The sequence below is a fragment of the Electrophorus electricus genome, chromosome 1 (genome assembly GCF_041902795.1).
Source record: "Electrophorus electricus isolate QZ-2024a chromosome 1, ASM4190279v1, whole genome shotgun sequence".
NCBI classification, from domain to species: Eukaryota; Metazoa; Chordata; class Actinopteri; order Gymnotiformes; family Gymnotidae; genus Electrophorus; species Electrophorus electricus.
The window spans coordinates 34,836,870-34,861,108 of record NC_137497.1 but is presented as its reverse complement, the minus strand read 5'-3'; the positions used below and the strand labels follow the sequence as shown (position 1 = coordinate 34,861,108).

The 24,239-nt window shown below is 46.2% G+C and overlaps 1 protein-coding gene across 6 annotated transcripts in view; it reads left to right on the top strand.

Moving 5' to 3' along the window:
- ctnnd2a (catenin (cadherin-associated protein), delta 2a) overlaps positions 1–24,239 on the top strand; it is a 186,434-nt gene that overhangs the window by 36,423 nt on the left and 125,772 nt on the right. For all 6 annotated transcript variants that reach the window (XM_081717028.1, XM_081717046.1, XM_027004434.3 and 3 more), the window contains one exon: positions 16,698–16,813. In XM_081717028.1, the coding sequence (XP_081573154.1) occupies positions 16,698–16,813 (116 nt within the window). The remainder of the gene's footprint in view (positions 1–16,697; positions 16,814–24,239) is intronic.

Here is a 24,239-nt window from a genome sequence, read left to right as displayed (position 1 = left end):
AGATGCCAGGCCTGGCACTGATCTGCCAGAGGCTGCTCCAAGTGGAAATATCAGGGTAAGCAGCGGCGACTTGCTTCGGTAATCAGCGAGTGTGCCTCAAATAGTGATGATGGAGCGTGCCCCAGCACTGCCATGGCAACAGTCTCCAATGGATATGAGGGCAGCAATGATTATCTGACTGGTGGGTTGGGCATGGTGCTTCCAGGTGAGCATTAGTGCTCAGCTAGAGAGCCGAGAGGGAAGTTCCCTGTGCAACACAAGTACATGCACAGGTGTTCTCTAGATACCATCTGTAGCTTTCGCACTTTCTTTTCTCTTACTGCGTCTAGGTGTGTGCAGTAGACATTTCTGGGAACCTGATCAGTTGGTGGGCTGTCATTCCTCACTCTTGTAACTCCATCCTGCTCACACTAATTTCAGTGTAGCTACTGAATAATTCAGAATAGTGTCGAATTTCTCCCTTAACCATAATAACTAAGTAATAAGCCTAGGGTCTAGGAGCTTAAGCGCCAGGCTTCAGAATACAGACCTTGGATGCAGCAGGAGGAAGCAGAGCTAAGATCTTTGTCATTTATGGATATGTCATTTATGCATCTTTTACACATTTGCATGGTGATATCAGCTACAGTTGCCAATGGTTGAAGTGGATACACAATGCCCTTTTAGTTTAACTTGCCCTCCAGTGATAAGATCACACGTAAGGACACGTTGGCCATGCAGAGACGGAGACGCGTGTCGTGCTGTTCAGCCTTTGCTTGCATCCTCAGACACCCCTTACAATTCATGCTAGCCAGTCACAGATGAAAACTGTTCCTCAGAAGATGAGTAAAAAGAAATGGCAACTATTCCTTTTTTTTCAAATTTTCTGGATCATTTTATTATCCACTCTTGAATTAATTATTTTGTGTTATAAATAAAATTCCATGGCAGCTTAGGGTCACAATGAAATTTACTCATTTGCGGTCCAGTGCCAGGTCTGTGCAGAGATGCTGGATGAGATCTGTACGCTCCCTGTATGCTCCCCAAATGTTTTATGGTGGCAGATTAGACCCATTTTAGCCTAGGAAGTGCTAGAAGCACTGGAAGGTGGCGATACTAAAATAGCTAGCGACTCTGAGTAACGTACGATCTTAATGGAGTCAGATGTAGAACCCCATGAAAACTGGCCCTGAATTGTGCTCTTTGAGCACATACACATGGAGGTCCGTTTATCGGACTCGCACTCTCTCGACTGATTATAACATAGCGTTCTTTGGTCAAGGGCTCTAGTTCATAGTCATAATGTTCATGAAGTAAATTGACTGAATAGAAGTGCAATTTTAGATAAATGGATCTAATGGTAAATGACAAAAAAAAAAAATCACATTTTAAAAAAAAATCTATAATTTGAGTTCCAGTGGTATGTGAATAATAATGACATGTAATGAATAATGGAGGACAATGAAGTGCAATAATGAAAAGGCATGCCCTGTAAAGGTCTGTGATGGATTTTTGGACAGATCATTCCTCACCGGGCCCCGAATTCCTGTCGCGTTTTGTTTGGTACGTTGCTCTCACTATCTCACCATCTTCTCGTCATGTTGTACCTGGTAACAAGAGTCTGGGGCCCTTGGGGGGGCAGCGCAAAGAGTGCAGGGCATGGGAGTGTCTTGCTCTTCCCGCAGTCCTGCACCTCAGCGGTAGAAGTACCTAGAGCCCAGAACTATCTCACCTGCCTCTGTAGCCAAGAGCCACACTGCACCGTAATTACCGTCTCTCTGCTGCCCACTTTCTCATTAAGTTGTGCGGTTCTTTGATTGACTGCCGACTTTCGGCTCCCTGAAGAAAATGCCACTAATTGCCCTTCTTAAAATCAAATGGTTCATACACAGTCAATATACTGGTGGATCCCGAGAGTAATAAATCAATTTGGATGGACGGAAGCTTGCTCATATTATTTTCAAGTGAATTTATTCACTCTCCGTTACCAAGGGCGGAACATTAAAAGCATGTGATTGTGAAAATGAATAAGGCAGAGAGTAGTGGTAAAGCAAGATATTAAGGTGGCTATTGAGGTTTTTGTTTATTTTAAGTTGTTAAGATGCATGCATGGTTTTGGCAAATAATTAAATTGATGTGTGGATTAATGCCTAAACATTTAGCAAATAGGTCATGTTTAACACTGACATAAAACAAACTCCAAATACCTACACTCTGGCTTCATATAAAATGTAAGCCTTGGACTGCATGCTGTGGAACTGAATGCACCAGATATGGGGGTAAGAAACGGATGAGTCTCTGCGTATTCTCTCTATAACTGAGCCCGAGTAAATAGCCTTGCCCCTAACCCCAGGGGCACTACCCGGTCTTCTTTTTTGCACTGTTGAATCACCTCACCTGTCCTCCTCTCCTCTGGATCTCACCTCGGTCTCGTGAGCGCCGCATCTCAAGGTGCCGGATGGGCAGAACCACTTTGCTGGTGGGATCTAAAAGGAGCAAAGACAGATATGGGTCTTGACTGACGGGCCTCGGACCAGGAAATCTCCTCCTCCTGGCTTCTTCTTGTGACTGGTTTATGGCCAAGTACATCGCATTTGTCTCCTCTGCTCTTCCCAGGCACGCTGCGTAGCTTGGAAAGAGCCAGCCAGCTAGCACTAATGGCTCTGTTGTTGCTGCCCTGGCAATTTACTTTACAAATGCACCAATCCTTATACTGCAGTGCTATTCATTATCAAAATCAAGCATTAAAAAAAAACAGTTCTTTTTTCTTTTTTTTTTCATTTCACAGCTTTGGGATGCTGGGTTTTTTTGTACCTACTTGTCTGTTAACACCCAAAGAGCCCCCGAGCTAAATGCTACTGTTTTTGTACTCATTCATGTATTTTTGAATGTGTAAGTGAGTACAGGTTTGAATGGAGTGTGTGTGTGAATTGGGCTTTCAGTAAGTCATTACTTCATTTGCTTAACAGTACCAGTACAGAGGCCATGCCAGGGCTGAGGACCAAGGCTTATTAACAAACAGTGTGGCACACTAATGTTGATGTTGTTTGTGGGTGTGCTGCTGTTATTCCAAGGATCCTGTTGGTACAGTATTAAAAACCAGCTTCCCAGCTGCAGAGATCTCCAATTAGGGCTTTGGCACTCCTGAAAGTGGCTGAGATTTTCCACTGCAGTGCCGCCTCATCCCTCCCTCTCCTTCCCAACCCTAATGACACATTATGGGCAACTAACTCACAACCCGGTCGCAGGGCATGGCACTGCAGCTTCTCGCCTTCAGTTTTGTGCTGTAAGGAAAAGTGCTCAACCTACTGCCTGTGCTAAACTGGCCCTGCTGGCCCTGCCTGCCACTCTGGGTGCAAACGTTAACACTTAGCATAAACGATTTATAAGGAGCTTGGCCAGGGTCATGGCATCAGATTCCCAATCCACAGCACCCTTTCAGGCTAAACAAATCGAGCAAAGGGGGCTTTTAGGACCCTTCCATTAAAAAAGACACTGGAATTTTTGTTATTAAAATCTATCACACAAATTAACTCCAGGAGAGGAATGCAATTGCTCATATTTTCAATATACACTGAAAAAAAGACCTATTATATTTACTCAGCTGAATTGCAGACTTGTGTTATTTGCTTTAACCATGTATATTTGTGTTATTTCAACCAATGTAGGTTCAAACATTAATTTATTAAACAGAGTACACATGATCTGTACTGGTATGTTCAACAGTGCCCCACTGTTTTACTTCAGTGTAGAGGGTGAGGATGCTTTCTGTACAAGGCATCCATCGCTTTCTTTCTGCCACCAGAGAAGATTCGGATGACAATGTAATTAAGGATGGCCCAGCTGATCAACCAACGACCGTTCACTCTGTTTCTCTGTTCTGCGGTTAGAAGGCTCATGCATGTGCTTTAGTGGACAATCATGCTAGATTAAGGCTCCGTGGACATTCGTTTATATGTGAAGCAGTAGGCTAGCACAGAAATCTCAAATGTGGAATATCACCATTCCCGGCGGGTGAGGTATGTCGCTTCACAGCAAGCATTTCACCTTATATTTTGGCTGGCAATATATATCTAACTACTCAGTTACTTTGTAATGCAATGAGTAGATGAGATGTGTGCAGAAATTTGAATAGATTAGTAGCTTGTGGAAGTCTCATGGCTCTAGCGGGTAGTAATGTGCCAGCCCGCAGTTCTGAGCCCACGCTAACCAACAGTCAAGTCAAAGAAAATTCCATAGAAATAAATATACAGGTGCATAGGTTGATAGACCTTTGGTTGTTTTTTTTTGGGGGGGGGGGGGTTGCATAGAGGCTAGAGTGAGGATTTGTATATGTAAATGATCTGCATGAAGTAATTACCATGAATGCCACATGTTTCATTAATGTTGATAGTGCATTCATGGTCATGTTTGATTTTTTTATTTGCTTATTTATTTTTGAATACTCTAAAAAATGCTGCAAATGTGCATTTTACAAAGATCTAGAACACACAGAGCAGATGGCAGTAGATGAGCTACTCTGCTCATAGGGTCACTTGTGAATTAGCTTTTCACCTTGTAGTACTCTTTTCACATGTATCTGTGTTAAGGTTTATGAGGATTTCTGTGTGTGTGTGTGTGTTTATTTATGTGTGTGTGTGCGTTTGTGGCCTCCCAGTCCTGCTCCCAGCGTTCTAACGTGCTCTTGCCAAACGTGCTGGTTGTCATTGGTCCAGCATTGCCTGAGCTGTCGCTCCAGCTGCAGTCCTGATCCCTGCCTGCTGCGCAGAGCTGGGCTGGGATCTCGGACCACATTTCCACAAATCTCTATTGTTGCCTGTCCAGAGCAAAGAATGTCACCTGCCAGCCTGTAGGACTACTCACAGTTCTCTCAATTTGTGTTAAAGATACAAGCAGCATTTCTGAAGCTAAATGACCAGAAATCCCCAACCATTACCCACCTCAATTTTAGCTATGAAGTAGGTATGGAAAGTGCAAGTATACAGTCTTAATGAATAGGCCTGTGTTTACATGAGCAACTCAAATTTTTTCAGGACTTATCAGATCTCTGCCAAATCACTGCCACAAAGTACTGAACCTTCTCGTTTCATGACATTCCATACCAGAGCAATCAGTTCGGCAAATGATCCTATGCAGAGAGTGTTTACCCCCAAAATCTGATCAGCTATAGACGAAAACAAATCTGATTTGGTTCTCCAGCTGTTAACACATAGAGGATTCAATACAGCATTGTATTTGCTCCCAGAACTGCAAATTGTTGTGTCAATGGCAGCCATTATAGTATAAAAAAGAGCGTGGCGTTAAAGCAGACTGACCTTTGAAAGATTTCCTTTGTTGTGTTTCTGTGATGATACTGTGAATGGGTCTCCTTTTTACAATCATTTTGTTCACTTCTTTGCTTTCTGCCAGTCCACCGGACCGAGAGGCCCAATCTGCCACAGTATTAAGCCTGTAGTCTTGATCCATTTACGGCACCTGAATCAGCAGCACAGTGCTGTGCTTTAATTTTTGTAGGACCACTTTGCCTGTTTTGTTTGTAATTTTCCACTGATTTACAAACATTTGGCGCTGATTGATCGGCCCCTGGAGTCTCCGTTCTGTATGCAGCGTGCCGCTGCTAGCCAAAGATAGACCACACTATCCACAGACAGACCTCGCTAATCAGACAGACCTTGTTAACCACAGACAGACCCCACTAGCCACAGACAGACCTCACTAACCACAGACAGACCACAATAGCCACAGGCAGACTTCACTAACCACAGACAGACCACAATAGCCACAGACAGACCTCACTAACCACAGACAGACCACAATAGCCACAGGCAGACTTCACTAACCACAGACAGACCACAATAGCCACAGGCAGACTTCGCTAACCACAGACAGACCACAATAGCCACAGACAGACCTTGCTAACCACAGACAGACCCTGCTTTCCCACAGCCGCTCGACAGAAGAACTGCCTGCCTGTTGAGCCCAGCGACACAGGGCGTCTACAGACGTGGCGTGGCAAAGATACAAGAAGTGCTATCAATCGATATGCTGTAAACAGACAGACATTTTCCCTTCAAGCAAGAAGAGCCGTTCACTCTTCACTTCTGCCTGCATTTGAGAAACTGCACAGAAATGAACTTGACAGTGCAGGAACTGCAGAAGGCGACTGATGCAGTTTGTCTTTGTAATCTTTGCATGTGCAGTAATTTGGGATTTGTAGATTTGGGATTTGTGTGTTAGTATGTGCCCGCGTGTTCCCAGTTTTAATCATGCCAGGACTTTTCCCCTTCCTGAGGAATCCTCAGACGTCTCCCTAAGAAGATGCTGTGCAGTATTAGTCTGTCACCGAGCGGCAAGGAGAGGTCCCTGTCACGGGATTGAGGCCTCATTCTGCGAGAATCCCGCTGACTGGTCTCTTAATACCGAACCCGAGGCTTCCACCTGACACAGACGTTCCATCAAATCACGCTAAAGAGAAACATGCCAGTCACTGTGGAGCTGGCACAGGCCCAGTCAGATCCCCGTCGATCCTCACTGACTGATGAGAGGGGCCACGGGCTTGGCCCGTGCCGCGTGAGGAATGAGTGCCGCTTATTAGCCATCACTGTCGACTCCAAAAAAAAATGCCCAGGGAGAGCAGAACGTCCAAATGGCCCCATGCTGGGATCCACCGCCGGGGCATCCACAGGCGGTCTGCAAGGACAAAGGTGATGCGAAGATCCCTTCCCTTCCATCCACAGTCTTTCAAGGCTTTCCTGGGCCCGCCCTCTTCAGAGTCGGAATTTGATCCGGAATATGATCCAACGTCTGATCTCCCCGAGCTGGTGGCGATGCTGTTTATCAACACTTATCCACTTCTGCGTGTAGGACAGAGCCCTTTTGTGACTAGAGGGAATGTTTAATTCCTGCCATGGACTGGCACTGTGTAATGGGCAGTTTTGTACCCAGAACATGGGGTTTTGTTGCACACTTTGATGCTAAGGCTTGCTGCCAGCGCTACACGCTGTCACCACTGAGGGTTGTTAAGGAGAGAAACAGAGAATTGAGAGGGAGAGGAAAAGGAAGCACTGGAAGAGGCAGCCCTGGAGGAGCAGTTTTTGGGGTGTGTTTTGGAGCTGTTCTGCTTGGTAACTAGGGGACCCAATGTGAAAGTCTCATCAGACCCCACCACCCACCAGGCTCTTAAACTGCTACAGTCCTGATTGGATCTAAGCTGCAAAATGCATAATCACACTACCCAATCCTCAAACGAAGACATCCAAGACTTCATTTGAGGAGTACATTCAGTTTAACGACCATTTAATCACCAGTGAACAATGTTAAGTGTCCACTTCTTTTGCCTGGAGCAGAAGCAGAAGCTATGGGGGGATGTTGAACACTCCTTTTGCCTTCCTTCTCAGACTGTGAGTTTTGACTGGGCTCCGAGAGTGACAGGTGCACTTGTCCAGGGGCAGAACTGATCAGCCTCATCCTCTTGATGTACCAGCCTGGGTGAGAAGTGCAGCCCGCCTAGTGTCAAAGAGACAGAGAGCCCCTGTCAGAGTGTGATGTCTGCCACCAACTGCCCAGGGTCTTCAAGTGTGTGTGTGTGTGTGTGTGTGTGTGTGTGTGTGTGTGTGTGTGTGTGTGTGTGTGTGTGTGTGGCTCTCCGACCTCTCCGGACTCTCCAGACATGTTATCTCTCAGCAAGGTGCTGACTGCTGCCATCCCACCTCTGTCAGTTGACAAATCTGTTGTACAAACTGCATCTTAAACAGTGTTCCTTTATATTCCTGTCCCCTGTTCCTGACACGTCTAGTGCACAGTGTGCAGGAAGGAGGGAGGATAAAGGTTATTGAAACCTACACATCAAGATAATGAACCTGAATCAGCAGCACCACAAGTGATTATCAAGGGTGCTTTGCGCGATGCACCTTATACACAAGCACACACACAGAATATATACACACAGTCCCCATTCACAAAGACATGCCTAAAGCAAGTGTACACACACACACACACAGATATCTATCTTTTCTCCCATTGTTTAGTCTGTGCCACCACTGGCCTACTTTCTACTACTGGCGTGTGTCCTCTGTCATGTGTGACGTTCTGGTTTTTTGGATCCTGCCCACTTCTCCTTGTGGACACCTTTTTCCCCCCACCTCTCAGGTCGGAGGGCCGGGTTGGGTCCTGTCCTGCTCCTCTCTACCCCACCCACCATAGCCGCGGCGCACTCCTCACACGGGGCACCCACGCACACCAAGACGATATCAAGTGATGAAGGGAATGAGAAAGAGCTTTCAGGAGCATATTTACTGCCTGCCCTGTGAAGCTGTGAAGACAAATATGCAAATCAGTGGTTGGGAGGAGGTCGGGTTTTTGATGCTGGGCTGAGATCTAGTGCTCTCAGTTCCGAGGTGCAACATTAAACTGCAAGGTAACTGCTATGGTATTGTGTTTTTCACAGTAAAAGGAAAAAGAACAAATTGAAGCCTAAATGATTATGTTATTTGATGGGATTTAAGGTGGCGTTCTTTATCCACAGGACAGTCCTGAAGAAATTGGACAGTGTGGCTCTTTTGGCTCGGCAGTCCTGCTCGTTGGATCTGAAATGAAGCCGTGGCCGTGGTGTTCAGATTACACCAGGAGTACCGCTGCAGCACTGCTTAATGTAGTCCCCCAGCAGTAGGTTGGGTTTAAATGATGGTTAGAGTTTGATTTGCTGGAGGTACATTTTGCCTCATTTAGGTGCATGCTGTCATTTCTGTCAAGTTTATACTCCACTGAACCTTCCTGTTGCTCATCAGAGTGCACTGTACTGCACATTGTGGAATGGAAAAGGACTTTTGCTTGCTAAATTTAGCAAGTTTACGAAATCATGGTAGTGTTGTCCTAAATGGTTCTCTTCTTCTTTTTTTCTAATTTAATATTTGCACCGGTTATGGTGCTCCTGTCGGTCTCGACTGGCTTGTATTGAAAGGATAGTACTATACTTTTGTAGATGGTACATCACAGCGCCGACATTTCCTTTTAATGTTGAAATCTCTTTCTGGGTATATTATTTTGACCGTGCATAACCACCATGACGTACATAACTACCACCAGTTTCTACAGGCTTTCTTTCTTTCTTTAATTATTTAAAGAATATTTATTTTATGTGACTAGTTTTGGCCCCTTGAGCTGCCGTAAACCTTTCAGCTGTGTGTGTTTGTTGCATAATTGAGCGTTAACGCATGTCAGCGGTGGGGGAATGTCTCTGATGGAGAGCTTTCTGCGGGGCCCCGATTACGAATGCCACGATGCATGGCAGTAATTTGGTCCTTGTTGTGTTGGGCTGGGCTTAAATGAGACCAAGCAGTTGGAAGCCAGTATCGCCTCGCCAGCTGCATGCGCTTCTTGTTAGTTCCGTATGTGTCTTTTGAAGATTTAATCGTGAATCCTCCCATTCGCGTGTTTGGGAGGAGGGCGGCATCTAATGAGAAGCCAAAACTCGGTGCTCTCCATGACCAGATATCAGCGATAACATTACAGTACACAAAAGCGCTGCTATGTGGACCTCGTTACATGGATGGGTTTTTTATAGCGATAAAGAAACCGTGTTTTCTATCTGTTTGAAATGTGGTAAGTCACGCTGTGGCCCTAATGTAGGTGCATTATGCTTCAGCTGCAACGGGTAGGAATTATTCTTCCTATCTGTGAGCAGACAAGAAATGGTTTTTACTAAATTGGGGTTCGTTTGCCAGAGACTGTAGTATGATCATTTTAACAGAACTGTAATGTTTTAATTTGAAATAAATAAAAATATATTTGATTCAAATATCTAGGCCTACACGTGGCCTCTCTAACAGCATTGCAGTTGCAGTTCACCTCACGAAGTTAGAACTTGAGAGAAGAAAACACATGATTGTGTCGAAGGAAATGACAGATTAACATATTACATTTGTGCGCTGATCGGTAAATTACAGAAACATTACTAAAGATTCACATTTGTTAATAGGCGGTCTGATGCAATGGCATCTCTATTAGCTTGCCACTTGTATTAGGTCGTAACATTTATGGCGGCCATAACGCTGTTCAGCTTTGAATGGATCACTTGTGATAAAAAACATAAAAGTATGGCTTTGCGGGCCAGACTTCCGTATTTAACCGAACGGCTGTGCTTGCTTCCTGTCCTGCTCACTCTCCTGCTGTTCCTGCCAGGTGGACCGTTTTGATCTAGAACAAATGTGTCCCTTGTTGGTTAATTCCCAGTCTCCACGCTGCAGAGAAGGGTCGTTATGTTACGAGATAGGAGACGGATCAGGGTTGTGTTTTGCGTTTGAGAGGCGTGCATCAACGTGACAACAGCCTGTGCATTTCTCGCAACCGAACGTGCTGCTTTGAAGTGTCATCCCTTTTCCTCACGCTTGGTGTGGCAGTTCAGCCGCGAGGACGGCTGAACATAAGAGGCAACGTGTTTAGGGTGAAAGTGTTGTGTGTTTGCTTGCACGTGTGTGTGTGTGTGTGTTTCTGTGAGTTGCATTGAGTGGAACGGATTCAATCCTGGCTTTCGGTGATGAGAGGTTTGTCACACAGTGTCAGGACAGATCATGCCACATTCTGTTAACATCCCTATGGTTTTTACTGCTCTGAAAACAGCTGCCATATACTATCAGACCGCGATATTCACAACTCATCCTCTCAGATCACACTGGGGCTGAAGTACTTGTGTGAAAGCCTTTATTAGACTCCTGCCTTCAGTTGGACTTCTAGGAAGGAGAAACAGAAAGAGCCCATCACATGGCCTCAAGGATGTGTGTGTAGCTCTTCTGGCTAAACATTCAAATAACTACCGCATTTTATAACTGTTTGTATCGTGAGTGTTCATCGGCGGGTCTTTCATGGCATGGGTGTCAAGCGCGCTAAAGCAGCAGCAGGAGGGTGCTGCTGTTCCGATCCTGCCACCAGAGCTCGGCTAGCACAGAGCTTCAAAGCTTATTCCCATACCGGTCTCGTTCAGTGCCCGGAATGAGCCCCCGCTCCAGAAGCCTTCTGCTGTCCTGCATTCCGGCACGGCCGAGCTTGTGGTCCTTTGAGTCGCTGCCGCACTCCTGCTGGCTTTACAGATTTGACGTCCCTTTGTCGGGCCGGCCGGGCGATCGTACGACGCCTAAGATTGTGTCCCTGGAGCAATGTTTAATAACGGCACAATGGCGGGCATCCATCGAGGATTCAAGTCTGCCTCCATCGTTAAGTTAATGATGCCACCAAAAAAAAAATTCCCCTATTTTAGTCCTAGCCAAATCCCACCCATTAGATAATTCTCACCTTTCACACAACAGCTGCCAGTCAGAGAGGGCAAAGGCTGTCACATGCTTCCTCTAGGGCACATCCAGCCAATCACCGCATCTTTTCCAGCTAGAGGATACACGCTCAGAGGATAGCACTATCCATTCTCTCCTTATGCATGAAGATGCATGTCACACCTCCCTCCCTGAGTGCTGCCCTCTCAGACTCCTGGTCACAGATGGCTCTGGTATGAGCGAGACTGAGCTTCTCCCACTGATAAGGTGCACAATTCTGCTGCACCGCTCAGGAGCCCAGAAACACATTTCATAGTTAGCCACTCACTCGATGGCTCCCGTGGAAAACAGCTCTGAGCTGGGGTGGCATTTAAGCGGTGACATTTCAAGGTGATATTTCTACCGAGCTCCCAATCTAAACTTGTAAGGGCACGAACTCTTTGTCTTGTTGTTGTTGTTTGCTCCGTGTACCTGAAGCACGGATGTTTCAGAGTCAAAACCCGACAGGGTGATATGTCACCGCGCGGCCAGTGTTAGGAAAACTCATTATTAGTGACCACTGGGCCCCACTGATAACCTCGCTCAGACGTTTCCTCGGGCTTTTGTGTACTGTTTTCACTTCAGAAGACACATTTGCTTTTCCAGACCGAGGACAGCATGGGCTGCAGGAGCAGCTCTCGTCCTTTGGAGGGAAAGCTTCTCTTGTGCCCCTACGTTACATTAATTGCGTATTAATAAGATGTAATTTGGTAAGATGTGCATTGTCCTTCTTTTACTAAAGAGACAGGGGATGATGGCGAGAGGAAAAGAGTGAGAGATGAGGTGGAGAGACGAACAGAGGGAAAAACAGTTCAGAGGCATGCGGAGACTGGGATATGCGGGCCAGGGTGTTAGTAGGTGCTGGGTAATTGTCCACTGTGAGACTCCTCCCTCCTCTGGGGAACTGTAGCAGACCTTCAGTGCTTGCTGTGCACTCACGGCCAGCTATACAGAGACGTCCCCACAAAGCAGTATTGTAAAACCAAAATGTATCATGTTACATCTAATAAATAAGTTATACACAATTTCTGGTCATTTTCATTCCAACTTTTGCTCGCTAAAAGTTCAAATAGCTACAAACGTGCTGCTTCCAAAGATTACGCAGCTCGTATTAGGCTAAAGGTTTCCATGGAATCGTGCAGTGTATTTTCAATACATTAAACATGTCCAACTACTGTTTGTTATCGCTCTAAACACATTTTGGTTGAACAACAAGATGATATAAACACTTTAAAGTTCATATACCCTTGTCATCATTCATATACCCTTGTTATCATAGCAACAATTTTATTGCGTGATTGCTGAGCTATATATTGTTTTTTTTTTCTACACTCTTGTGTATTTGTTTAGTTATTTGTTATTAAAAAGCAGTGTTTGAAGACTGTATGTAGGCTATCTAGACTCACTCATATAAAATTGCAAGCTCTGCTCTTGCTGGGTACACTAGAATATTATACAAAAATAAACCCACTATCATACGAGGACATCGCTCTGTTCTCCGACTACTACCTGCTCAAAGGCGTTGCCTAGATTCCATAATTATCAGGTACTACTAGTAACAAAGCAAGGAGAAACTCAAAATGCACACAACATAGTCTGGCTCTCGGGAATCCAGCCAGCCATCTTAAATCTGGGAGCCCAGGTAAAGGGTCTGAGGGCTCGCTTTTAAACTGACTTAATTAGGTCATTCATCATAGAATATAGATTCTACTTTCTCCGTATACTCACAACAGCCGGCTCAAGGAGCGAGGGGCTCTCCGTGCAGAAATTGTCTTCAGCTGTGTGCCATGGCTCCCACTTCAAAAGTAAAAAGAGCATGGTTAAACTGACACGCCTGAAATGGTTTGAATAGAAATTCTAGACAATGTCTTTGATGTATTTTTCACAAGAACTTTAAAGTATACAGTATATGATACTTTATCCGAGGAATGTCTTAGCATTTTCGGTTCATTTTCAGGTCATTTGTTGTATATTCTCAGAGCTGCTTTATAAGTATAACCTGGTGGCAGGTGTTCCCCATGGTACTGGTCCCTCCCCCCTTACTAGGTGATTACACAACACTCCCATGTTGCTTTGCCCTATGGACCTGCCCGTTGCTTGCCCATATTCCCATGTTGCTTTGCTCCATGGACCTGCCCATTGCTTTCCCATATTCCCATGTTGCTTTGCCCCATGGACCTGCCCGTTGCTTGCCCATATTCCCATGTTGCTTTGCTCCATGGACCTGCCCGTTGCTTGCCCATATTCCCATGTTGCTTTGCCCCATGGACCTGCCCGTTGCTTGCCCATATTCCCATGTTGCTTTGCCCCATGGACCTGCCCGTTGCTTGCCCATGTGCTTTGCCACATGGGTCTGCTTCTTTTGCAAGACACACACGCTTCACATCCTCACCCCAACACTTTCATTATGTAACCTTCCATCCAAATGCACGCTAAAAACTCCAGAGTAATGAACGCTCTCACCAGAAAAAAGATTTGTTCATTCTCGCAAATGTGCTAATAAATATCCAGCGCAGCCGTGGTAGTCCTCATTGGCTGGCCTCAGGAAAAAGCTCTCATCCCCTGCTCTGGTACCCTTTGGATTTTAACATTAGCCTGTAATCAGTGCTTTAGCTAGTTATAGTCTACAGTAAGGCCTGTATTTGTCCACACACCCATCTTTTCTTATGAATCATAATAAATAATGGGTATGATATCCATTTAGACAATATATGAGGTTCCCTTTCTCTTCAAACCTCCTTGGCGCTGGCCTGATCGTAACCCTTAGGTCTGTTTTATTAGCCAGCTAACACGAAAGGGAACAGAAAATAAACTCCTTTGCTGTAAAACTCAAATGGCCGTTCCCTGAGGTGCCATCCGGTTACCCAGACACCCGGCCTTTTCCTGAGACGTGAAGGCAGTGCACAAAACGGGAACGGGGCGAGAAAAAACCTGTAGCACACCATTTTCCTGTCTTTAGCTCTACAGCGTGGGACAAAATGAGCGCTTTGAGCTGAGTGACTTAAACTGTGTGTGTGTGTGTGTGTGTGTGTGTGTGTGTGTGCTTGTGTGTGCGTGTGTGCGTGTGTGCGTGTGTGTGTGTGTGTGCGTGTGTGTGTGTGTGTGTGTGTGTGTGTGTGTGCGTGTGTGTGTGTGTGTGTGTGTGCTTGTGTGTGTGTGTGCGCGCATGCGCGTACCTGGGCTATTGTGGTGACACCTGAGAGATTCAAATGTTCATTCAGCCATGCAGAAAACGTGGCCACTGTCTCATAGGGTCCACAGGAAAGTTCGTCAGGCAACACCGACACCCATCATCCCCCAGGGAGCGTAAGTGGAGCTGCCAGCGCTGTGCTGAATAGCTCCAGCACGGAGCCACTGTCTTCCACGCAGTGACAGGGAAGTTTCATCAGTATCATCTTGCCCGGAGAGTGGCCAACCTTAATGGCATTTTCTTTGCACATGTGGGCACTCGAAGAAGAAATATACACTTTTTCCTTTTTTGCTGAACAGAACAGTTGCTATGGAATCGCTGTGGCAATAATTCAGGGTTTGTTTAATTTTGCTTGTGTCTCTAAATACAACTGCAGAACAGTTTTTTTTTGTTTTTTTTTTAATCAACGTCTCCATCTCTTCCTGCAGCTTCTCATTTGCTGCACTCCGCGAGGGTTGGATAACTCAACGTTGCAGATACCTCTCGATTTTGTATGAAAGGTCGGTGGGAAGGGCCCTCTTTTTTTATGAAACGTTGTTAGCTCAATGCCGATGGGAGAGTGGGGTGGGGGTGGAGGGTGGCACTGGATTCCCTGTTGCCATGGAGACCTTTGTGCCTGGCTGAGCAGCTGTTGTGCGTGGCTGGGAGCAGGCAGGCTGGGCTGGCTGCAGCTCAGACCAGCGCAGGAATTTTGCGTGGAAGGCGACAATGAAGGACAGGGCTAGTGGCGACATCAGAACCGGAGTCCGCAAGGGATCCACAGGGCTTCTCCGGTGAGGCTGCCACCATGTTAGCAAAGCACTCCGAGAGTGCTTCCAGCCCTGGAGTTAGGCAACTTTAGTCTCCTGGCTCCCACGATGGTACAAGTGTTGTGTATGAGTGAAAAGAAGCCACGCATACCTCGCAGGGCTGCTTTTGGGAAGAAGTGAGTCTTATCTAGACTGTTTTTTATGGATGCCCTGACAGGCAGTTTGTGTTGCAAAGAACAGAGGCATTGTTACCCCCCACCCACCCACCTGCCCCTCCAGAGCTGTTTGTTCCACATCGATTTCCGCTCGGAGGCCTTGCAATACATAAACACAAGCACTGAAGGCAGTGTGTCTCTCGCCAGCATGCAAGTACAAGCGGGAATATATCTGTTTGCCATGCAGCGAAAGTTTCCAGCCGCGCACCTCGACGTGTCCAGGAGGGCGGGTTGGAAGGGGTGGGGTTTAATGAAGAGGTGACGAGAGGTGGAGCTCACAGCTGACCTACACGCTCGCCAACAGAGAAGGCAGGTGTCGTGAGCGGGACCGAGAGGCATTCTGGGGGTAGAAGACAGCCCAGATTGATGAGGCAGGTGCGCGTGCGTGGCTGGATATCCCCCCTCCTGCATTGATCACACTCCACCTGCCAGCAGCCTACAAATGCAGAGCCCTGCCTCTTACTGTGGAGAAAAAGCCCATTTTTTAAATAAAAGTGACAGGCAGTATGGTGGTGGGATGAAGAGTCCCTTGAAGGCTTTCGGAGGGGATGCCAGTGGTGGGACTCTCCTGACGCAATGCCCAGCCTGGGAGGGATCTCTCGGGGATAGGGGCACTCATAGCTGTCTGCCTAGAGCAGAGGCAGACTAGAGGACAGGCTAAGCAATCATCTCAGCTGTCCGGTCGCAGAATGGACTATTACTGAAGCCCATGATGCACTTTTTTGTCCCAGCTGAGGCACCCGTGATGATTATCACCACTGCGGGCTGTCCAGAGATCTTCCTGCCTGATTTACAGCCTGCGCATTTTGTTCAGGCAAACGCTATGGATGCCCCTCTCTGGAGCAGAAAATGTATCATATCAAATTAGCCCCTTCCTCTCATATATGTCATTTTAACTGCAGTGAAGAAACCAGTTGCTGCTGTAACAGAGTTTGAATGTACTTTTAAATGCCCCCCATGCACCCCCCCCCCCCCAGAAAAATGCTGTGACTGGTTTGTGTCAGAGACTGTGGTGTAGGTAGTTTATGGTCTAGAGATTTATGTGTTATGATAATATGTTGTCATTCAATAAGGAAGTCAGTCATTGCAAATTTCTTTTCAAGTACTCATGAATCACAGAGGCGTTTAAATGGCACTTTGCTGTCGGCTGCTCTACAGGGGAAGCTGTTCCCTGGCTCTGATGCCTTTCTAATGGGGCTCCCTGGCACTGCATGTTACATGTTGCATACATCTAAGCCCCTCTGTCTGTCTGTCTGTCTGTCAGGAGCTGCAGTTTGAGAGGCTGACTCGGGAGCTAGAGGCAGAGCGGCAGATTGTTGCCACCCAGCTTGAGCGATGTAAACTGGGATCTGAGACTGGTGGCAGCATGAGCAGCTTAAGGTAAGGAGCCAAGCATTTGTGTGTGTATGTGTGTGTGGATGTGTATATGTGTGTGTGTGTGTGTGTGTGTGTGTGTGTGTGTGTGTGTGTGTGTGTGTGTGTGTGTGTGAATTGGACCCATTTTTATTTTTTGCTTTTCTAGCTGCTATTTTCAATATAAGGGTGTATATACTAATGTATATCATTAAGATTCAGTCAGGCATGAAACGAGTGTCTTGTGCTAGTGAGCAGTGGTACCTCTGGACTTCTAAAGCATGTTCTTGTGTTTTTGGGGGCAGGGGGTGTGATATATGCGGGTGCAGGTGTGTGAGAGTGTATGAGAGGAGCAGGCCTCGGCTCTAGCCCTGAAATCCCGCCCCCCCCAATTCACATATACACATCTTTTGCAAGAAGAAGCACCAGCTGAGCCCTCCCATACACACACTCCCACACACCCACACACAGTAATTGAATTAGCAGCGTTTCTGCATTACTGTGGGTGGAGCTTGGCTGGCGGGAGTGGTGGCATGTCTGTGCAAAGCACCGGTTCTCCATGCTCTGCCAGTACACTCCAGTAAAGCACTGAAGCAGGCCACAGCCCCCACCCCAGCCAATTAGCAAAGTCACTATGAACTAAATCAGGCCACACCCACCACCCCAGCAAGAGGCCACATGGAGCGTTCATGAGTCAGTCAGTCATGAGTAAATGTCCTTTAAGCAATTCCAAACATCCATACATAGCTGATCGTAGCTGTCATCACTATTTAGTGCCTTGCCCTTGCTCATGCCTGGGTGGGTCTGAAATTTTGCTTTAGGAGAAAAAGACCCTTTAGTGAAGGGGGGAGTTACGTCTTTCAAAGGTCTGTTAATTTAGTTTGCAGGAATGCTGACGGCTTTGAACTTGAGTTCCACTTATGCACACACAAACGCACACACAGACACACACACACACACACACACACACACACACTTACTTACACACACACACACACACTCACACACACACTTACACAGTCACATTCATATTCATATTCATAATCACATTCCATACCTGGTATAGGGCTGTCAGAATAGGCTGGCATCTTAGGCTTCCTCAAAAAGCAGAATAATGATGTTCAATTATTAAGGAGTTCTGCAGTGCAGTGACACTTGAGTCTGGGTGTGTGTGTGTGTGTGTGTGTGTGTGTGTGTGTGTGTGTGTGTGTGTGTGTGTGTGTTTGTATTGGAGAGAAAGAGCGAGACTGGCCATGGAGAAACGCTGAGAACATTCTCTTACCTGCGTCTTCCTGCTCTGTGCTCCCCGTTCACAGATGCCCTACAGGAAAGATGATTCTTCCTGGCTTCTAATGAAAAACAATACGCAAAGTCTAGAGGGACTGAAATGATAAGTCCTTCCCTGTCGGCCAGGGAAACAGAAGCTTCACTGACTCAAGCTTGCTCATGCTCTAGCAATAGAAACTAAAATGCTGCGTTCCTGTGTAATATCGATTTACCCTTTTAATTTCCTCTAACAGGATGGGGTTACATTGGCCAGTGTGACAGGTGCCTGCTCCACCCCACGTGTTGTGACTGTGTTTGGACAGTGATCTATGGCAAATAATATATATAATCTTTAATAACAATATGTGAGATGACATATCTATGTAAATGTATTTTGCCATGTGATATAGAAATGACCCGTTAGCAGTTATTATACCACTCCTGGTCCAACATGGTGACCCAGGCACCAGCTTGGTCCCTGAGCCACTTTCCATGGAACTGGGAGGGGAAGCAGACACATCTGTCTCCAAAGAGAGGGCCCTTGTTTGGGCAGAGGTAGCTCAACAGTTACGGTATTAGCCTAGTGATCTGAAAGTTGCTAGTTCAAGCCCCACCCCAAGCTCCCACTATTGGTCCCCTGAGCAAGGCCCTTAATGCTCAATTTGTACTCAAATGTAAGCTTTGGATAAAAGAGTTGGCAGAATGCTGTAAATGTTCCTCCAGTGAGGAGAAAAGTTCTCACTCTTAAGTTACGTTCTGTGTCAGGGCTCCTGTGATGTTGGCTTGGGCCCTGCCAGAGTGTTATTTGCAAGGCGTGAAATAAGATGCCATATGCCTTTACTGGATGTGCTATAGAAGATTTGTATTCTCACTGGTTTTGCTTGACAAATGCAAGTGAGATGCTGTAATTTGTGACACAAATTTGACAATAAATCATTTGGTGCTTCACATGTGACAGTTGACTGGTGGCAAAAAAAAAAAACAACCCAAAAAACAAAGCAGCAGAGCAGCATGCTGAAATAGGATCATATATCGGCCTTTAAGCAGAGTCCTAAGGGTGGGTTCACACGTACGCCAAGAAAGAAAGAAATCCTCCTGTGATGAGTCTGGCTAAGCGGTGGAGTGGAGTAGATTATTGCGGGTGGTGCTGTGGTGTGAAGTTATTATTCATTAACTGTCACCTTTTTCCATCATTTTTACTATTGTTTACTATTGCTCATCGGTATCATTTGTTATCCGTCTAGCAGTTCAGTTGATCCGGTTTGGCTATATGTTCAAATCATCAGCTACCTCACTAACATATATATATATATATATATATATATATATATACATACGCATGTATGTATGTGTTATATATATACATACATAAATACATACATACATACATATATAATTTCCTAATACAATTAGGCAGTGCTCACACTGAGGTGCAGATTTCACTCAGAATGTCATGCTCTGCAGAAACCTGGCACTGTTGGCTTCAATCTCTCCACCACATTTATGCCGTCTGCACGCAGACATCAAGCCTTTCTGTCCACTTCAGTTCTTTCCCCCATGAAATCTCAAATATTCTAAGTGACGGAGTAACCTTTCATGAATCAAGAGACATCATTTCTTTTGCTCCTCTACCCACTGAGTTTAAAAACTAGCTATGAAGTACAGAGCATTCCGGAACACCCCGTCATGACACTCTGGGTGTGTCTCATGACACTCTGGGTGTGTCTCATGACACTCTGGGTGTGTCTGGCGAGTTCTTTGAATGGCGCACATTCCTAGTAACTGCTAAATCTTACATCTGCTTATTTAAGGACTGCATTGTAATCAATCCCCAAGAATTGAGGGGAAAGGAATACATGTACTGACTCCTCCTCACTCCAGCCCCTCTCCTTCTCCTTTACTCTCACTCTCTCACTCATTCTCTCTCTCCCACACACACATTTACTCTCACTCTCTCACACACTCACTTCCTCTCTCTCTCTCTCTCTCTCTCTCTCTCCTTGGGAGAGACCAATAGCAATAGTAAAACACGCGTGTTTGTCATTCATGCTGTCTCCCTCCGAAAATACAGCTGAGTTCTTTTTCTCTCTGTCTCTCTCTTCTTTTGTGAGTGTGTGTGTGAGAGAGATAGAGAGAGAGAGAGAGAGAGAGAGACAGACAGATAGACAGACAGGATGAGAACTGAAACTGTCACTTTTATGTGATAATGGGGTCGTCTAGGGCTGGTGCTACAGTACCTTCACTTAGTAACCACTAGCACATCACTGCTATCTCACAGTAATTTACTATTAAAGGAATCAGCGCAAGCCGTTGGGTTTCAGGGGAGCAGAGAGCTTTTAGGCTGAATTGTCATTGACATTGAGGTGCTGCATAGAGCCCTGGTCTTTTACACCTTTTTTAAAGGGCCAATACTGGTACTAAATACTTAATCACAGCATTGCTGACTCTGAGCACTGAGGATTTCCATTACGTGAAGCAGCTTTTAATGCTTTTCACATGCCTCAACTCTCAGGCTCTTCCCCAACTGCAGTTGTGCACTGTTGATATCGTGCAAATGTATGAAACTTTCCAAAATAGAAAAGAGTTATTTTGGATTTACACCTAGGCAGCAGTTCCCAGGCTGTTTTTGTCCTGAATTCAGACTTTTATTTTATTTAAGAAAAAAAAGAATCACAAGGAGAATATGTCACTATATGTTTGACATGTTTCATTAAATCTTGAGGGCATTCTGTTTTACTGTACTCATCAGCAATCATCAGCAAATCTTAATCTTTAGTGGCCGTGGAGATTATTAAACAATAACTATTAAGTGCTTAAATGATCCTTTATGTCATCTGTATGAACTTCATTTCTTTTGTGGATGTTTTTGTTTCCAAGCCTGGTAGAAGAGTGTGTTGTGCTCGTGTGCATCAGATGGACTGTCTCATGTATTGTGGGTAGGCTGTCTCATGTACAGAGGGTCATCCTCTCACAGGTCGTCCTCATCTAGAGAACAATGTTGTTAGACAATGTTGTTGAATTTGTGTGCTGCCTATGTGCATCCATGTGTGAACGTGTGTGAGCTAGTGTGTGTGTGGGTGCGTGTATTTATTGTGTGTGTGTGTGTGTACTAACAGGATTTGCTGCACCCAGGAAGCTTTCCTGGAACACCTGCTCTGGCAGTGGGCCCCGTGCCTTGTGCATGCTCTCCACCTGCGCAGGGCCACTCTCCACGCTAAACACTGACACGGGAGCCCGGGGAGACGAGCGGGCAAAGGCAGAGCTGCCTGCCCCTCCTCGCCATCAGTCAAAGGCACGTGCGTTATTATTTAAACAGGATAATGGCTTAGCGCCAGGAGCACCGGTGCGGTAATGCACCATGCCAAATCACCTGAAAAATCGCTCTGAAAAAAAAAAAAAAAAAAAGATTCTCCATTGTACACCTGCTGAATCTCCACACCAAGGTACTAACTGAGCAAAGATTTCAGTGCTTGTGACATTCCTATGAAGGAAAAAAATGCCTTGGAGTCTGAATTGGAAGACAATGCAGGTGAAGACAGTGTGGCAGAAACTGCGGAATCTGTAGAATTCCCTTCCCTACTGGGGAATGGCGGCACACCTGTGTGAAGTTGTCTGCCTGTGGGGCAGATCCAGGCTTCTGCCCAGCCTACCGGGGGTGGGGGTGGGGGGTGGGTACCGGCAGACAGTGGCCACTCGGGGCAGGCCGGGGCCGTCTGGACCTGTCTGCTTTAAGCCTCTCGGAGCCATGGTGTGTGTATGAGTGGGGATGCATTTCCCTCACGCGAGGCAAAGCATTATGGACCAAATTAGATCTGAAGCCAATTCGCCACGCGCAAATGCACATGCAATCATGTCTGAGCACCATCCGGCAGGGTATGAGGGCTGAGTGGGGAGAAGATCAAAAGATGGTAGCGCAAGCATCACTGGGCGAGGACTTATTCTAATTATTCATGCCACGACTCTGCCTGAATGTATTTTATGATGTTATATGATTGTAAATTATCTCGATGTATGATAATACTAAAAAAAATGAACTTGAAAACACAAAAAAACAGTGAAAACACATTGGTAAACCTTTGATGTTAAAACACACTGGTAAACCTTTGGTGTTAAAACCTTTGGTGTGACATCAGAAGACTGGGTGCTGTTATTTAGACTCAGTTTATTTACATATGTGAATTCATCAAAACAACTGCACAACTTGTCAGACAGGTTTGCATATTATAGCATTTGTGCAACGCATTAATATTGCAAAATAAAAATATTGCAATTAACCAACAATATTGTTCAGCTCTGGGTTAAAGCAGTACATCCAAAAGGGCAAGAGAAGGGTGTGTGTGTGTGTGTGCTTGGGGTGTGTTGGAGTGTTAACATAGCACTGCCCTAGCAGTACTGACGAGGACTCCTGATCACGTAAAACCTCAATTAGCACATGCGTCTGAGAGCAGGGAAGCAGGCGTGTGGCTGGGCCTGACCTAGGAATTCCAGTTCCACTGTATTTAAACCCTTCATATGCATTCAAGGAAAGCCGCGGCAACGGCGCTGCGTTTATAGCGCCATCGTGAAAATGTCACACAATCGAGCCGCCTGCACTAACAAACGCCTCTCATTAGCTTCCACCAGCCACGGTGCTGATTTTTGCGCTTTCTGCTGCTTCTTTTAGTGTTGCGTGGGGTTATTCGCCAGGGTGAATGTCAATTCACGCTGCACAGTCTCCATGGAATTCTGCTTCCCCTGTGTGCTTGGCCTGTGTGGTCGTCACGCCATACCTCTCACGCTGTGTCTGTGTGTGTGTGTGTGTGTGTGTGTGTGTGTGTGTGTGTGTGTGTGTGTGTGTGTGTGTGTGTGTGTGTGTGCCACTGGTACATGCAGCACTCATTTAGGAATGGAGCTGCTGCCTGGCTAGAGGCTGTAGGTACTGTGTGAGACTACTGTGTTTAACCATGGACCTGAATGCTGAGACATATGCATGTGTGTATATGTGTGTGTGTGTGTGTGTGTGTGTGTGTGTGTGTGTGTGTGTGTGTGTGTGTGTGTGTGTGTGTGTGTGTGTGTGTGAGGGGTAGTGAAAGAGTGAGAGAAAGTGAAAGCGTGTGTGAGAGACAGAGATCAGAGCTTTGGTTTTTTTAGTGTGTCTGTCACTGTGAGAGAGATGAAAGGCTCATAAATAGGGTGTATGAGCCATGACGCTGGCTTATGTCTCATAACCTAACTCCCTTTTATCCTGGCCAGTCTCAACACATGCATATGCATGCAAGCATGCACACACGCATGCACTCACACTCCCTGCGGTGCATGTCAACCTCAACCAGTCAGAACACCATAGCAGAGCAGGCAGCACACACGGTGTGATGAAGCTCCACAGATCCACACAGCGTCTCCCTCATCACTGCTGCGCGCGCAACACACACACTAAAACACACACACACGCACACACACATGATCAGATGAAGACAGATGTGCTAGACTCGAGCCCGGTCCTGATGACTTATCCACTGTGTCTGCAGTTCTGATATCAGCTGACACTGATGGACAGACCACCCCTGTACTATGTGCCTCTGCTTTTTACAACATATATATATGTAGTGTGTGTGTGTGTGTGTGTGTGTGTGTGTGTGTGTGTGTGTGTGTGTGTGTGTGTGTGTATGTGTATATATCTATATATATCCTATATATCCTCAGATAGAATTAGACGTTTTATTATTAAAACTAAATGAGCTGAGGTAAGGTTGAGTGAGAGAAAAGAGGGATGAAAGGGTTTGTGTCTGCACTCTGCCACAAGATTAGTTCAACCAATCAAGAAGCATAAGGTCATCTCCGACTTATTACCTCCAGCAGAGCAATTAAAATGGCCTATTAGAGGCTGGCAGTGGGCTATGCAGACACACCCCCAGTGCAGAAGCACACACTGCAGAAAGGTCGCCAGCCAGACTTGGTCAAGGACACTCTGCCACTCACGCCGTAAATGCCACTCACCGGTAATTTGTTCAGCTCGTATTGGACACAGAAGCTGGAGCTGGATAAGCGCGGTGACGCAGGCAGTGCCGCGGGATTAGTGCACAGCGGGGGATTAATACAGCGCTTGGGGCTTGATGGTCTCCCCGAGCCTGGGAAGAAAGAGCCTGCGGAGTCTGCAGATGCCTGGCCGGGTCCCGCGAGGAGCGCGCCCTTGCCCAGCTGCTGTGCC